Source organism: Lacerta agilis, chromosome 2, assembly GCF_009819535.1.
Source record: "Lacerta agilis isolate rLacAgi1 chromosome 2, rLacAgi1.pri, whole genome shotgun sequence".
Classification (NCBI taxonomy): Eukaryota; Metazoa; Chordata; class Lepidosauria; order Squamata; family Lacertidae; genus Lacerta; species Lacerta agilis.
The window spans coordinates 46,614,638-46,629,848 of NC_046313.1; the positions used below are offsets into that span (position 1 = coordinate 46,614,638).

The following is a 15,211-nucleotide window of genomic DNA, read 5'->3' on the forward strand; positions in this document are numbered from 1 at the left end:
AATATTACTATTACGACAACTACTATTTTTTAAAAAAATTGTCATGTGGGTCTCAGTTAGACTGACCAAGGTGGAGTTTCAAGTCCTAATGTTCAGAATCAAAAGAGCTAGCCCCCTAAATCATGAAAGTTGGATGTAGCAATCATAGATTTGAAAGTATTGTGAATGGGAGGTGCTTGCTATTTGCATTCCTGTAAGTATAGAGAAATGCTTATAGCTTAGCTGGTTAGAGCGTGGTGCTGATATTGCCAAGTTTGGAGGTTTGATCCCCATATGGGACAGCTGCACATTCCTGCATTGCAGGGGGTTGTCCTTTCCAGCTCTATAATTCTATGAGATTTATTTTGACAAACTGATATATTTTTTATTCTAATAAATCATCCAATTTAATTTTCTGATGAAGTGAATGGTATTAGCTGCAGTTGTATTATTTCCAGTCAAACTATATTAAACTGAGTGCCTTGCCCAGGCATAGGCAAACTCGGCCCTTCAGATGTTTTGGGACTACAACTCCCATGATCCCTAGCTAACAGGACCAGTGGTCAGGGATGATGGGAATTGTAGTCTCAAAACATCTGGAGGGCCAAGTTTGCCTATGCCTGGCCTTGCTTGTTTGATAGCCATACATTATTTCATATATTATTTCAAAGTGCAAGTAGATAAATAGGTCTGGCGGGAAGGTAAATGGCATTTCTGTGCACTGCTCTGGTTCACCAGAAGTGGCTTAGTCATGCTGGCCACATGACCCGGAAGCTGTCTGCAGACAAACGCCGGCTCCTTCGGCCTATAGAACAAGATGAGCGCCGCAACCCCAGAGTCGTCCGCGACTGGACCTAATGGTCAGGGGTACCTTTACCTTTATAGTTTTAATACAATTTTAATACTGTTTTAATACAATAGAACTTGCATCCATTGCTGAATTTATTATGCGCTATGAGTGTGTGTGGATGTGTATAGCAGCATCCAGATTGTCATCTGTTGTAACAGCAGAGGAAAGAAAGAAACCATTTGAGAATTAATCCTATCTTTTCTTCTCCCACTCTCCTTCTGAAGGTATCTTCCCCTGCAAGATATCATGTGCATGGAATGCCTCTCTCGGAAGTTAAAGGAAGCAGTCACCCTATATTTGAGAGTGGTGAAGGTTGTGGATCTCTGCGCAGGCCGCTGGTGGGAATATATGCCCACTGGTGAGTGTTGCTCTTAATCAGGGTGGTGATGCACTGCAGTATATCTTATGCTTTTAAATTTATAACTGTTACAAGCCATTGTTTTTAAAAAGCATTTCATGGAGTCTACATTTCTATAGCACTTTTTGCATGCACCATGGCTTTATGGAGTATTTTCTCAGGACCCCTTCCAGTGCTAGCAACTGTTTCTATTCATAGGAGTGCATCCTCAAGCCACTCCTTTGATAAGAATTGGAGCAGCAGAAGGACTTTTACCCATCTTCAGTTCAGAAGGAGGCATGGCAGAAGTCCCTCTGATGCCTTTTTTGTCATTCCCTTTTGTGACTTGCAGGTGCACTCTGATGGACAATATGGCAATATCAGATGTGACCCTTCCTTGTTCTCACCACAACCTTATGCAAGGTGATGCTATACCTCCCATTTTGCAGCTGGGGAACTGGGGCCAAGAGTGAGTGACTTGCCCAAGACTATCCGTTGAATTTGCTTTGGACAATCCCTCTGCCAAAGATTGTTAGATAAAGTTATGGAATTAAAAACTTCTGCAAACCCTACATGTGCATGCACTGAAGTTTGCCTCTGTGGCTGTGCTTATTCCCCCACCCCATGGTATTAAAAGGTAAAAGTAAAGGTACCCTGACCATTAGGTCCAGTCGCGGATGACTTGGGTTGCGGCGCTCATCTCGCTCTATAGGCCGAGGGAGCCGGTGTTTGTCCGCAGACAGCTTCCGGGTCATGAACAGGCATAGGTAAACTCCGGCCCTCCAGATATTTGGGACTACAATTCACATCACCCCTGACCACTGGTCCTTTTAGCTAGGGATTATGGGAATTGTAGTCCCAAACATCTGGACGGCCAGAGTTTGCCTATGCCTGATCTAGAACAATTTTTTTTCCAAATGTTTGTGCACCAAGATTTCTAGAACTGAGAGATTAAAAATGGAGGCCTTCCTCTTTCCTTTGTATAGGTTTCATTTTAAAGGAAATCATAATAGCAGTACAGAATAAGGAGCCACCAATAAAACATGCCAAAAATATAAAAACACATTATCAAGGGGGGGAAAGGTGTAGATTTAGAGCAATATATGTCACATTTTATTCTCCACTGATGAGATCAGTAATGGCAGATAAGCTTCTCTTAAATATCTTGTCTATTATTACCAATCCTCTGCCTTATGTACCAGTGTGTTTTGGTGTGTTTTTAGTTGAGCACTTGGTTCAAGAAGGGCAACAGTGAGGCACAGGAGGCTTGGCCATGTCCCATGTGAACGTTGTGTATAGCCTAAACTATGCACTGAGTCCTCTTTAAGACAGTGCTTTTGTTGGACAAAGCAGTGAAGAGATTATTGAAAACAGAACATTTGAAACCACTGACTTAGACAATGGAAAATACAAAAGAAGACGTGTTTTCTGCATGTCAAAATACTGTGTAGTTGCTATGATATCTCTCAAAAGCCATTCCTTACATGATTTATATAATTAAAGGAGGAACGTTTATTTCCTGTTCTAAACCTACTGATGGTGAAATAGCTTACATCCCCCCCAATGATTGTAAAGTACAACCAGTATTTAAAACGCCTAATAAAAATTTAGTTGCTGTTTTTTGGATGCACGTAGAAACAAGAGGAAGATCATCTTGAGCCAGGAAGGTTGGGGACAGTTATAATAGTCCAAAGTAAGAAAATAGGGTACCCATCTTTAAAAGGGGAAATGAGAATGGCTGAAAGAATGAAGGGACAGATGGCCTTGGTTTGTTAGCAAGAAAAATGAGTCAAACAGTGTATTATGAGTACATGAGCAGTAACACAATGTGCTCAATTACAAAAGGGGGAGGTGGGGAAGCCAACATATATTTGTGCCGAAAGGATTGTAAAAAAAAAGTTGGCATAACTTAGTCAAAGCATTTTAGTCCCCTCATACTCTGCAAATTAAGCGTCTCCAGTTTAAATCCATAGTGGGGGAAATGCATAACTTTAGCTGGATCATATCCAAACTAGATTCCACCTTTTTGAGTACTCTTATTTCTGTCAAACTTACTAATCAACCATACTGTCTTCTTGTATGTACTCCAATTTTTGTTGTCTAAGCAGTGGAGTACTACTTTTGTAGTTCTTTAGCCTTGCCTTTGAGCTCTAGAATAACAAAATTAAGTATATGGTTCCTCTTTTTGCGTTAGTCCCACGTAAGGGTGGTGATGCATGCAGGGTAAAATAAAACAAAGAAAGCAACACAAATCCTTATATGTGGATTGAAAACGGCACCATCCGTCTTCCTTGCACAACTATACTTCTCTTCTTCCTCAGAGATAAAATATGTGTCATCTTCTCAGGATTCACAGATTCCAGCTTCCTGACCTTGCTGAAGAAAATGCCAGATATTGAGCAGCTATATGGGCTTCACCCCAGGCACCTGGACAGGCGCAGAGTTCGTGGTTATGAAGCTTTCAGCATTCCAGGAGTTCTAGAAGCCCTGCAGGCTTGCCCAAATCTACTAGTAGGTGTTGTGTATCCAAAATCTAAGCATACATATTCAAATGGCAGTTGCCATCCTTGGTCATACTTGGAGGGCGTGAGGGGATGGATATGGTTATACAAAACAGCAGATGGTGCTGTATCTCATGGATTTTGTTCAGTTCCATTCAGTTATATCTATGTATCATATTATTAGCTACAGCAACTGAATTTTAGATTCAGCTATTACTCAGCTGTGCTTTTAATTAAATCTGGAATTCTGTCCTTAAAACCCAACTATTGCAAACAGATGGGCCAGAAATTATGTGACTGGAAAATTGTGTAAAAATAGTTATTCATATAATCACTTATTTTTGTTTGCACAATATGTGGATTATATGCAGAACGAGGGGTGGGGCGGGAAGGTCCAGTAACTGAATACAGGTGATAGAGTGAATTGGTAGCTTCAGAATTGTCATGTTAAAAAGGTTTATCTTTCATCTATGAGACCTATGCATATCCTACTACATTAAAAACAACCAGATTCTCTTGCCTTCTGTAGCAGCTACTGATTTTGACATTGGAAATCAGGGTCTATTTTCCATTGTGAAATTCCACCTATATAAAACTTTTGAAGTCTTTTCTTTGAGGGATTTATCTGTACTTCAATACTTAGGCTTTAAAAAAAAGTTGAAGTATTCCTTCAAACCTTTTGTGAAGTTTCGAAATACTTCCTCTAATTGGATGAATTTCTTTGTGTGTTTTTTTAGCACTTTGTGTTTTTTTAGCATTCGTAAACTTAATTGATGTTAAGATATTCTAGTTACATGTTTTTATTCTTAGTTGCCTGGGATTTATGGAAAGGTAGGTGTATCAATCACTAGCAAATAAAAGTAAATTTTAGAATTTTAGATCTATTCCAGTGTAAGGTAGGCATGAATTATTACAACAGCATAACTAAGAAATGCATGTGTCAATTCAGTTCATTTTTTACTGCTGCTTACATGAATTGAAATAGTATTGAAGATTATTTTTGCTACTAATAGTTACTTGAGAGAGAGAAAGAGCGAGCACTTATGCTAATGATTCGGGATTTCCTATCATTCTATACTTTTTTTTTTTTTTACTTTTTTACTTTAGGGTGTTGAAACTTCCCACTTGGAACTGGTAGAAGCCATTTGGACATACATGCCACAAGTTCACATCCTTGGAAAATTTCGAAATCGCAATGGTGCCTTCCCAATTCCACCTGAAAATAAACTAAAAATACCAATAGGAGCTAAAATTCAGACATTGCACTTAGTAGGTAAGCATTGTAGCGAAATACTTCCAGTGGATACATCATGACTGAAAAGCTGTGAAATCAGAAAGTGCAGTTATTTCACTTCATTGTGCTGAATTCTCAGCTTGAACAATGTTTCATTTGCTTTAGAGTACTAGTCTGCAGGTATTGCTGCACACACCCCTACAAAAATTAAGCCTTTAAGTGTTTGTCCTTGAAGTGTCTGTTTTTTGGACCTGACATGCTGCTTTTTTCCTTGTATTTTAGGAGTTAATGTACCTGACATTCCTTGCATCCCAATGCTGAGGCACCTGTACCTGAAGTGGGTGAGGCTTACTAAACCACAGCCATTTAAAGATTTCCTTTGCATCAGTTTACGCACTTTTGTCATGAGAAATTGTGCAGGTAAAAGAGCATAAGGTTCTTTTCTCGAATTTATATTGGGAGGGGAGGGTATGCTTCTCATTTACTAACAGTGAATGTGGATCTGTGATCAAAGTAAGTTTGAATAAGGAAATAGCAAGTAACTTGCTTAACGACCAAATGACTATTTAGTCAGTTCAGTGTTGTGAGGATTGAACTGCAGTGGTACCTTGGGTTACAAACGCTTTGGGTTACAGACACCGCTAACCTGGAAGTAGTACCTTGGGTTAAGAACTTTACCTCAGGATGAGAACAGAAATCGCGTGGCAGCAGCGGGAGGCCCCATTAGCTAAAGTGGTACCTCAGGTTAAGAACGGTTTCAGGTTACGAACGGACCTCCGGAAGGAATTAAGTTCTTAACCAGAGGTACCACTGTACGTCTTTGCTGGCAATTCTATCCAATATGTTTTCCAGGTGTGTTGTTGCTTTCAACATGGAAATTCCTATAGTACTTCTGCAGCAATACAGAACTATAGCACTGTAAATCTGTTCATATAGGCATTTTCTGCATTCTCTTTTCAGTATTAGTGAGCAAACCATTTCCTCACTTGAGTACAAGGTTTGAAAAGTCATCTGTGAGCAATATAACAATGTTGCTGCTGTACATAAAAATGCCTACCAAGCCCTTCACTAGTGAATGCTGACTGTTGGAATATTTCTGTCTTTTGTAGGACCCACAAACTCGTTGAAGTATGTCCCCTTGGTCACAGGATTGGCTTCTGCCCGAAATCTGGAACATCTAGAATTAGTTCGAGTTCCCTTCCTTGGGGGTCTTATTCAGCATGTTGTAGAAGACAGCTGGAGATCTGGTATGCAGTCTCTTCCTTGGAATTGAGAGTAGAATACCATTTACAGAATTTGTTCTTTGAAACCAACTTCTGACAGTATTTACTTTTCTAAGACTTTGTGGTGGTGGTGTGTGAAAGCAAGTGAAGGTAATAGGTAAATTTAGATCTTTCTCTTTAAAGTTTAAACCAATAATTGGCTTTCACGATGCTGGATACTTTGCCTTAGACTACATGAGAGACTAAGAACTTGTTCACTCATGGCCCCAGCATGTACATTCACCATGCTGTAGGTGATGCTAGCCTTAGCTTGTGCACAAACACACCATTTTCTGTGAACCAAAGCCTCCATTGATACTCAGCTAGATTCTTCTCATGCATTCCATCCATTGTGAAAAGAAGCATTGTGGGTGTCAAATGTCTGCTGTGTTTGAAAGTGCTGTAACAGGGCTTTATTGTTGAGATATTTACCATGCTAGAAAAGGCGGTGGGGAAGTCCTTCTTCACACCACTGAATGGCCTGTGGAGGTTGCAGACAACACATTTGCTGCCATTTAATTAATTGCTCTTGGGAGAAAAATTATATACTTGCAAACATTTGAGAATTTGTGTCCTTTTTTTAACTCCCATGTATGCAGCTCAGAAATAAAGATAGTAACAGCTGCTTCCCAATCTGCATCCATGATGAAAAGAGACACATCATTCCATTCAGATATTGCAGAGCACACAGGGTTTTTTTTTAATCCTGACTTGTATAAGTCATACTCAGTGTAGCCCCATTGAAATTAATGGATTTAAGTTATCCAGGTCCAGCCATTTCATCTGGTCTGTTGTGAGTGTGTTGTAATTGGATACAAGTATTGAGATTAATTCTGTTCAATAAATAGTAATGTGTTGAAGCAAGTTTAAGTTGGTTTCTTTGGTTAGGCTATCCTTTATAGACAAGGAGTGGTGGAGCCTATATTGAGAAGAAACCGTAGAGTTTTGCTTTTGTTTCTAAATACACTGTGCACATAATTCTTCCAAGGAGGCTTAGTATTGATACTCAAATATAGTGAACTCCTCTTCTTAACTATCAACAGGGGGCTTTAGAAATTTGCACACTATAGTTCTGGGAGCCTGCAAGAATGCTCTGGAAGTGGACCTTGGCTACCTCATCATAACTGCTGCACGAAGGTACTTGAATCATTTCAGCAGTCTTTCTCATTTTAATTTTATTTGCCAGTGAGTCACCATTATGTTTATACATGGAAGCCATATTGATAGACCTTTGCATACTAATGTTAGTGAATTCTGTGCACTGCTTTTAATTCTGCAATACCTTATTTTTCATCATAGCTTATTTTAAAGAATCCTCACAATATTGCACTGGCTGCCCACTTGTTGATGAGCCAAATTCAAGGTGCTAATAATGACATAAAGCCATAAGCAATTTAATATTTGAAGGTGCGTTTCCTTCCACATCAACTTGCCTATGTGCCTGGATCAGCTGAGGAGGCTGTTTGGGTTGCTCTGCAGCTAATGGAAATCTGTTGTGCAACAACCAAGGGAAGGGCCTTCTCTGCCATGGTGCCTTGAGTATGGAACATCAGACCTGTGACTGACAACTGGCCCTTAGGAGTTTTCAGTGCTAGCTATGGATCCATTGATATTATCAGGATTTTATTAAGATATTAATTTTTGTCAGGGATGTGGTATTGGTGTTGCTTTTGCTGCTATTTTATCTGTTCCTAGTTTTTTTAAGATTCATTGACAATTGTGGCTTTAAGCCAATTTTATGGTACACTGCCTGAGATTGCTCTCACAGTGAAGGGCATATTCTTCTTGCAAGTTACAAACAATGTAAGTATTGTCTCCTATGTGAATGTGCATATTCTGTGCCTGGAAATATTTGTTAGTCTACGCTTTTCTCATTTTGTTTCATCTCTTTTCAGGTTGCATGAAGTACGAATCCAGCCTTCCCTAACCAAAGATGGAGTATTCTCTGCACTAAAGATGGCAGAATTGGAGTTTCCACAATTTGAAACACTACATCTGGGATACGTTGATGAGTTTTTGCTGCAGTGTATGAAATCCTTCAATTTTTCTTTGGGTTATCTATCAGATGTTAGGGTAGATCTGGATGTTATCTGCCTAGATCGGGGGTGAGCTAACCTTTCACCTTCCAGATGTGAGTTGTAGTCCAACAGCATCATATCTGATTATTGGCCATGCTGACTAGGACAGATGGGAGGCCAATAAATCTGGAGGGCCACTGGTTCCCACCCACAGGTTCCCATCCCTGGTCTATATGCTTCTAATCTTAGAGAGGCCTGCTGCTGTATGATACATCCTTGTGTAATGCATGAGCAGCCTCTAGTTCCCTGCTGATGCTTTTCCATGATGACACCTGCAGATGTCTTACATAGGGAACCTTGACTAAAATAGCTTGTGCAAATATGGCCATGTGGGCACTGGATTTTGTGTTGTCATCTGTTGGTGGTATGGAAACAATCCACATTCTTCAGTATTCTCATGTGAGAATTAAACCTTGGTGTGGAGTCAGTAGTGCAAGAAAACGCTATGATAGTGACGTGCACTATTTCAAGTCAAAATTGGAAGGCAGCTCTTTTTCCAGCCAGCAATTGCTATCCCTCCCTCCTTTTCTTTCTGCCTATTGCATATGAACTGTCCCTCTTCCCAGAAGAGAAGTGAATAAGTGTGCAAGTGCAGAGGAAATAATCACAGCAAGTATTGGCATTTCTCCAGCCATAGAAATACAGGGGAGGATTGTGGCTCCTGCCTCAAGGCTGCTGCTCTTTCTGATTTGCCAGGAGACAGGGACAAACATTTTGACCAGTGCTAGTCTAGGACTGGCACAAGCAAGACTTCAGGAGCAGGAAGGGACGTGTATTTGCCACTTGCCTGCTCACTTGACATTCATCCCAGGCAAGCAGCAACTGTAAATATCCTAAGTCTCTGGAGATGTTTTATGTTGATAGGTGTGATGGGAAGTCGTTTGGAATGTCATTATTACTTCATACCTGCTCCCTTGCACACCCTTGCACACCCAGCCCTGCAATCTGTACCCATTATATCCCTTATTGGCGGGGGGCACAACTAGACATGCTGATTCCCTATAAAGCAAGGGGCAGGGAGATTGCATTGGTAATTCTGATTGATAAGGTTTTTACTTAAAACAAGTGAAAGGCAAAATAAAGGCTGTAACTTTTATAGACCAATGATGGGTGCTCAGTCACTTTATTTCAGCTTTAGGCTCATATAAAACAAAACTAAGACAAATACACACACACAGTTAAATTTAAAAATTAATGACAATGAAAGCCTTAATAAAGATACAAGATTAAATGTGGAAATTATAAGGAAAAATGATGGGTGAATTTGCAACCTTTTGAAGCACTTTGATTTTTAATGGCTTCACTTTACCTGCTTTACTGTTCCCATTGTTTGTATCCAGCAGATAAACTCAAGCACTCATTACTATAACTGTAGCCAGTCCCCAGACTGAATTGCTGTAGAGAATTATGGAAAGAGCAAGTTGCTATTTTTTTCTGTTCTCTTTCCCCCAACCCCAGGTAAAATGATTAATGCGGACCTCGTGAAATATGGCTTGGCTGACGTGGTTGAAAATCCAGGCATCATCACAGACATTGGAATGAAAGCGGTGAATGAAGTGTTCTCTTCCATTAAGTACCTTGTTATATACAACTGTCCACATCTGCACAATCCAAGCAGTTGGATCACAGGTATTGTGCGCACAAGAACACATCTGGTTAAGGGGTTAAAGCACTTTAGCAAACGAAATGCAGCCCCTACTTAATTAAATTGACCACTGTTGGTGATTATTACACTTCTCTGATAGACACCTTTAAGTTTAAGTTCCAGTATGACTTCAGAGTTTAAGCAGGTGGCAACCAGAGATGGGGCCTTAACTGTGTTACCCTAACTGCACACCCTTTCCTGAGATGTTTTGTTTGACACCATCTCTCTTGGCTTTTGATGAAAATTCAGAGTGGTATCATTTATTTTTTTTGAGCTTTCGGTAAGCCAATTTGAATATTCTTTCAGAGAATTGCTGCCATTTTTTTTTTAAAAAAAACCCTTTATTGAAGTTCATTGGTATCATACACAATGTTAAATTCACACGTACAAGTACAAAGAAAGAAAAATAATCTTAAATAAATTTAACGTTAAAGATTAATTTAGACTTAAACGTTCTCTTTCCACATAAATTCTAACTAAACTAAAATAGAATACGATAACATAGAATAAAATAACATAAAATAAAATAAATTTCCCATCATTTTCCGATGTACGTTAATTAACATAATAGTGAATGTACCGATTATTACCTTACTCTTAATATATTTTCTAAAGCTTTCTTACAACAATCACACCTTTTTTCCTTATTTCTCAATATTTTATATTCACAAGGGTCATTCAAATGGTGCCATATTACTTTTTTTTTAACATATCCCATTCTGCCGCTTTTAATTGGCTGCATACTAGATGTCTTGATCTTGTTTTGGTGATGATGATGATTTGATAAATTGTATTGGGGTGTGTTGAGGTAAAAAGGCAGAGTGCCACTATTATAAAGAAATCCGTACTTCCTGGGTATTCTAATACGTTCACATGCTATGGGGGTTCTCCATCTACTCCACCTGCAAGCCACCAGAAATTGTGTACCCTAAAACTTTTGAGATCCCTAGAAGTACAGTGGTACCTCAGGTTACAGACACTTCAGGTTACAGACTCCGCTAACTCAGAAATAACACTTCAGATTAAGAACTTTGCTTCAGGATAAGAACAGAAATCGTGCTCTGGCAGCGCAGCGGCAGCGGGAGGTCCCATTAGCTAAAGTGGTGCTTCAGGTTAAGAACAGTTTCAGGTTAAGAACGGACCTCCAGAACGAATTAAGTTCTTGACCCGAGGTACCACTGTAATCAGTATAAAGGGGAATGCCCCTTTGTTACTGACTAAAATTTCAAGTTTAGCCAGCAGATTTTAATGGGTGGGATCCATTAAAGTATATTCTGTTGGGCTCATAAAGGGGACCTTTCATGAACAGAAGCTCCTACCAGAATGATTCCACCCATTAAAACCTACTGATTAAATGAAATCTTGGGCAGTCAACAAAATTATTTCCTTTCCCTATTTTATTTCCCTTCTAAGAGCTAATTGACTGTGTGTTACACCTCCAGTCTCTAAGAAATGGAGTTCAGTTGTTGTCTATACCAAAATTAAGAGAATACATTTTCAGTTAGGAAGCTAAATTCTTTTGGGCCAGAGTGACAGTTTCTGTTCTGTCTTAGCAACCAAATTCAAAAGGCTAGATTTTATTAGTTTTTTTTGCCATTCTAAGTAGACAAAGGACCTCAGTTAAGAATGGATGCATCAGAATAACCAGGAAGTATACCTTTTTTAGAATGGTGATGATTCTAAATTGAAACTTAGAACTTTAAGTGGGGAATGGTTAAGCAGATTTTAGGTAAGAAATCTGTTAATTAAGTTCATTTATTTCCCTCACTCTCCCCACCCTGCAATAGATCATTCAAGATGGACTCGGCTATTTGATCTCACCTTGGTGAGATGCCATGCAATAAAACTAGACTCATTTAGTCAGTTTATTGAGTTACTGCCAAGCCTGGAGTTTATCTCTCTGGACCAGATGTTCCGGGAACCTCCCAAGGTAAAGTGTTTTTGTTTTTTTAAAGGGTACAGCAGTCCAGAGAGACAGTAGCTTGAGGAAGTTGCTGAGAGCCCCAGCGCCTCCTGCGACATTCGTTTAGAGGGGAGCACGCCATTTCTGTCGCCCCAGTTGCGCGGGGGGGGGGGGGTGGTGGTAAAAAGGAGACAGGGGAGGAGATGCTTGGGGATGCCGAAATTCCTTTGTTGGGGTCACATCCAGAAACCGGCACTCCCGGATTCTGCTAGTGACTAGGACGGTCACGTTTTTCTGTTTCTCCACACTGTAAATAGTCTGCACCAATAAACTGTTAAAAGACAGTTGGGACTCTGAAACTAATGTAACACTAATGTCTCAACAAATGAAACTGATCTATAGAAAATGTAACTTGAAAAAAGAGACATTGCATACTTTGTAAACCAAGAAATCTTTAATAAAATACATTAAAAAAACAATAAGATAAAATAAATGTGAGCAGTGACGGGTACGGCTTTTGTCTTGAAATATAAATGAGCAACAGCAAGGGATTTGGGGAAGTAGAGTGAGAGCTGAAGGCCCCAAAGGACGGAGAAGTAGAGGAAGCAGAAGGCAAGGCAAAGCCAACTACAGAGAAAAGTTGTAGCCATCACTCTTACAAAATTTTATTCACTTGCTTTGCAGTCATGTGCATGTTTACTCAGAAGTAAGTCCCACTGCATTAATGTGGCTTACTGTCTAGTAAGTAGGGTTGCATCCTTAGCTACAAACCAACTTCATGTCCCCTCTTGTATTTCCCCACCATTATGTATTCACCTCCATAAATAGAATAATTTACACAATAGATTTCTGCAAAAGCATGTTGTACTTCCTTGTCTTAATAGTGTGATGACTCTCAACACCTTCCTAATGTTACCTGTAGTGTTCTGTCTCTTCATCTTGAACCAATGGTAACTAGAAAGGTAGCGTTGTATAGCTCACAATATCATTGTAGACTTGTACATCACAACCTTACTGGTTTGGCTCATGGGAAGTGTTCACTTGTCTCAGGGCAGGAGCTTTGAAATGGCCGTGCAGAGATTAGGAGCAGCTGGCAGTGTGGAATTGCTTGCTTCAAATCTCTTTGTTTAAGAAGCAGTAAACTGTGGTGTATGTATCGTGGAAGATATTGCTGATTTCAAACTGTGTCTTGTTTTGGAGCCTCTTGCCAGTTGCTGTCAACAATTTTTACTGCATTTCAGGGTTGTGCTCGTGTAGGTCTTAGTGCAGGCACTGGGATTGGTGTTTCCTCTGCTTTGGTCAGCAATCAGAACTCCAACAATGAAAACGACAACAATAATAATCACCAGAACAATAACGCCAATATACACCATAACAACCACCAGCAACCAAATGACCAGAACGAGGAGAACGAGCTGCGACAGGAGGAGCAGGTGGAAGAACAGCAGATTGCAGCAGAGGGTAAATGCAGGAAACAGTTGTATTTGTTTGTTTTTAGTACAGGGCCAATAAATTGGTCGGCATCCATCTGTCTTGGGAGATAATGGAAGAGGGCGCCTTTGGGGGTGAAGTCAAACCATTGGAGAGTTACAGCAACTGCTGTGTCGGCAGAGCATAGCTGTCAACTTTTCCCTTTTCTTGCGAGGAATCCTATTCGGAATAAGGCAATTTCCCTTTTAAAAAGGGGAAAGTTGACAGCTATGCAGCAGAGACCAATATGGAAGTCATTATTTTTTTCAGATGAAGGCATCCGCTTGTGCTGATGCAGGTGTACCATGGTGTTTCTTCTTTCTGCACTGCTCTCAGCAGTCATTTCCCCTCTGGTCACTGCTGTGGGTACCTGACCTGATGGATTGTCTCCAGGCGCTGCGGACTATTACTGGTTTATTGACCAATAAAGAACACATTAACATCTCCAATTGATATTAGAGCTATTAATGTTCACAATTATATTTCCTAAGTATCTGAGCAACGCCTAACACTTCCATTGCCATAAAATGCTATAAAGCTATTCATTTTGATCTGGCATTAATAACACTTTTCTCATTTCTAGTCAGTATAATGTTGCCACAGCAGGAGGACTTAAAACCAGTTAATGGTATTTTCTTCCTATTAAACAGCTCTAAAGTGACTTAATGCTCCTGGCATAACAACCACCATAAATATTATACAGTTAAATTAGTAGTTTCAGTTTTCATTCATCGGCTTAAATTCACTTCCTTCTTTTGGCATGAAGGCCCCCATTTTCTGTCTGAGAATGATTTCTGTAAAGGGCAGAGTCCTCATCAAAAGCTACAATATAGAAATGGATCTAAATGCCTTTCACATTAGTGGAGATCTGTCTTGTTAAGTTTCTCGGGCAAAGACAGATGCTCCTCCATAGTAGCAGCGCTTTGGAGCCTTCCTAAGATTGTCATGCAATTATGTGTGACTAGCTTCTGCCTCCTTAATAAAGAATGGTGTCTTCATCCTCCTTATCTCAGTCATTCTTATCTCTCTTTGCAGCACTGAATGAAATGGAGGAGGTGGCACAGGAAGATGGAGTGGCTATGGCAGAGAGCCGCAGTGAAGCCTCTGCAACTAATCAGGCACTTCTTCCCATGGAAGTTGATGAAGAACAAGCAGGTAACTTGTCAGGATCTCTCCCATCCATTTGCAGGCTTCATTGACTTACAAAAAAAAGTTTGTTTGTTGCTAAGAGATATCAATAGCATTTATTTTAGAATTAATAATGCAAACTACCGTATTTTTCGCTCCATAGGACGCTCCGGACCATAGGGCGCACCTCATTTTTAGAGGAGGAAACAAGAAAATAAATATTTTTCTGGTTTTCCTCCTCTAAAAGCCCTGTTTTGTTTTTTGTTTTGTTTTTGAGGATCAGCTAAAAGTTTTGCAGCTTTTTTTGCAAAGGGAAAAGCCCTGGGGTTTGGGGTTTTTTTTGGGGGGGGGGGGGAGGATCAGCTAAAGGTTTTGCTGCTGTTTTTGCAAAGGCAAAAGGCCTTTTTTGAGAATCAGCTAAAAGTTTTGCAGCTTTTTTGCAAAGGGAAAAGCCCTAGGGGTTTTTTTGTTTTTGTTTTTGTTTTGAGGATCAGCTAAAGGTTTTGCAGCTTTTTTTGCAAAGGGGGAAAAGCAAAGAGGAAAAGCCCCATTTTTATGGGGTTTAACTCACATTTCTGAAAAATCTTAAGGAAAGGGAGCCATTTCTACTGTTTTCAGACAGATAATCTAATCAGCCAGTCACATGTCCTGGGGAAACAAACAACCTCCCTCTGCAGCACATTCAACAAAGGAGGGCGGGGCTGAAAGGGAGCCGGGGACTCTTATCTCTCTCCCGATCTCCTGCTGATCAGCTGCTGAGCGGGGTCCTTTCAACACTCCCTTTTCTCTTTGTAAAATAAAAAGCACAATCTGCTTTTGGCCCC

General features: G+C 40.0%; 1 protein-coding gene across 4 annotated transcripts in view; it reads left to right on the forward strand.

Annotated features, from left to right (window-relative positions):
* The window catches only part of FBXO38 (F-box protein 38), a 41,298-nt gene that overhangs the window by 2,836 nt on the left and 23,251 nt on the right, over positions 1-15,211 (forward strand). Inside the window, exons 2-13 of one of the 4 annotated variants that reach the window (XM_033139874.1) lie at positions 1,054-1,187; positions 1,519-1,635; positions 3,488-3,677; positions 4,775-4,940; positions 5,184-5,321; positions 6,011-6,148; positions 7,207-7,300; positions 8,059-8,189; positions 9,700-9,870; positions 11,674-11,816; positions 13,031-13,250; positions 14,295-14,414. In XM_033139874.1, the coding sequence (XP_032995765.1) occupies positions 1,087-1,187; positions 1,519-1,635; positions 3,488-3,677; positions 4,775-4,940; positions 5,184-5,321; positions 6,011-6,148; positions 7,207-7,300; positions 8,059-8,189; positions 9,700-9,870; positions 11,674-11,816; positions 13,031-13,250; positions 14,295-14,414 (1,729 nt within the window). In that variant the 5' untranslated portion in view covers positions 1,054-1,086. Of the gene's footprint in view, positions 1-1,053; positions 1,188-1,518; positions 1,636-3,487; positions 3,678-4,774; positions 4,941-5,183; positions 5,322-6,010; positions 6,149-7,206; positions 7,301-8,058; positions 8,190-9,699; positions 9,871-11,673; positions 11,817-13,030; positions 13,251-14,294; positions 14,415-15,211 lie in introns of those variants that run through there. The other 3 variants (XM_033139875.1, XM_033139873.1, XM_033139876.1) reach the window with 3 other exon arrangements.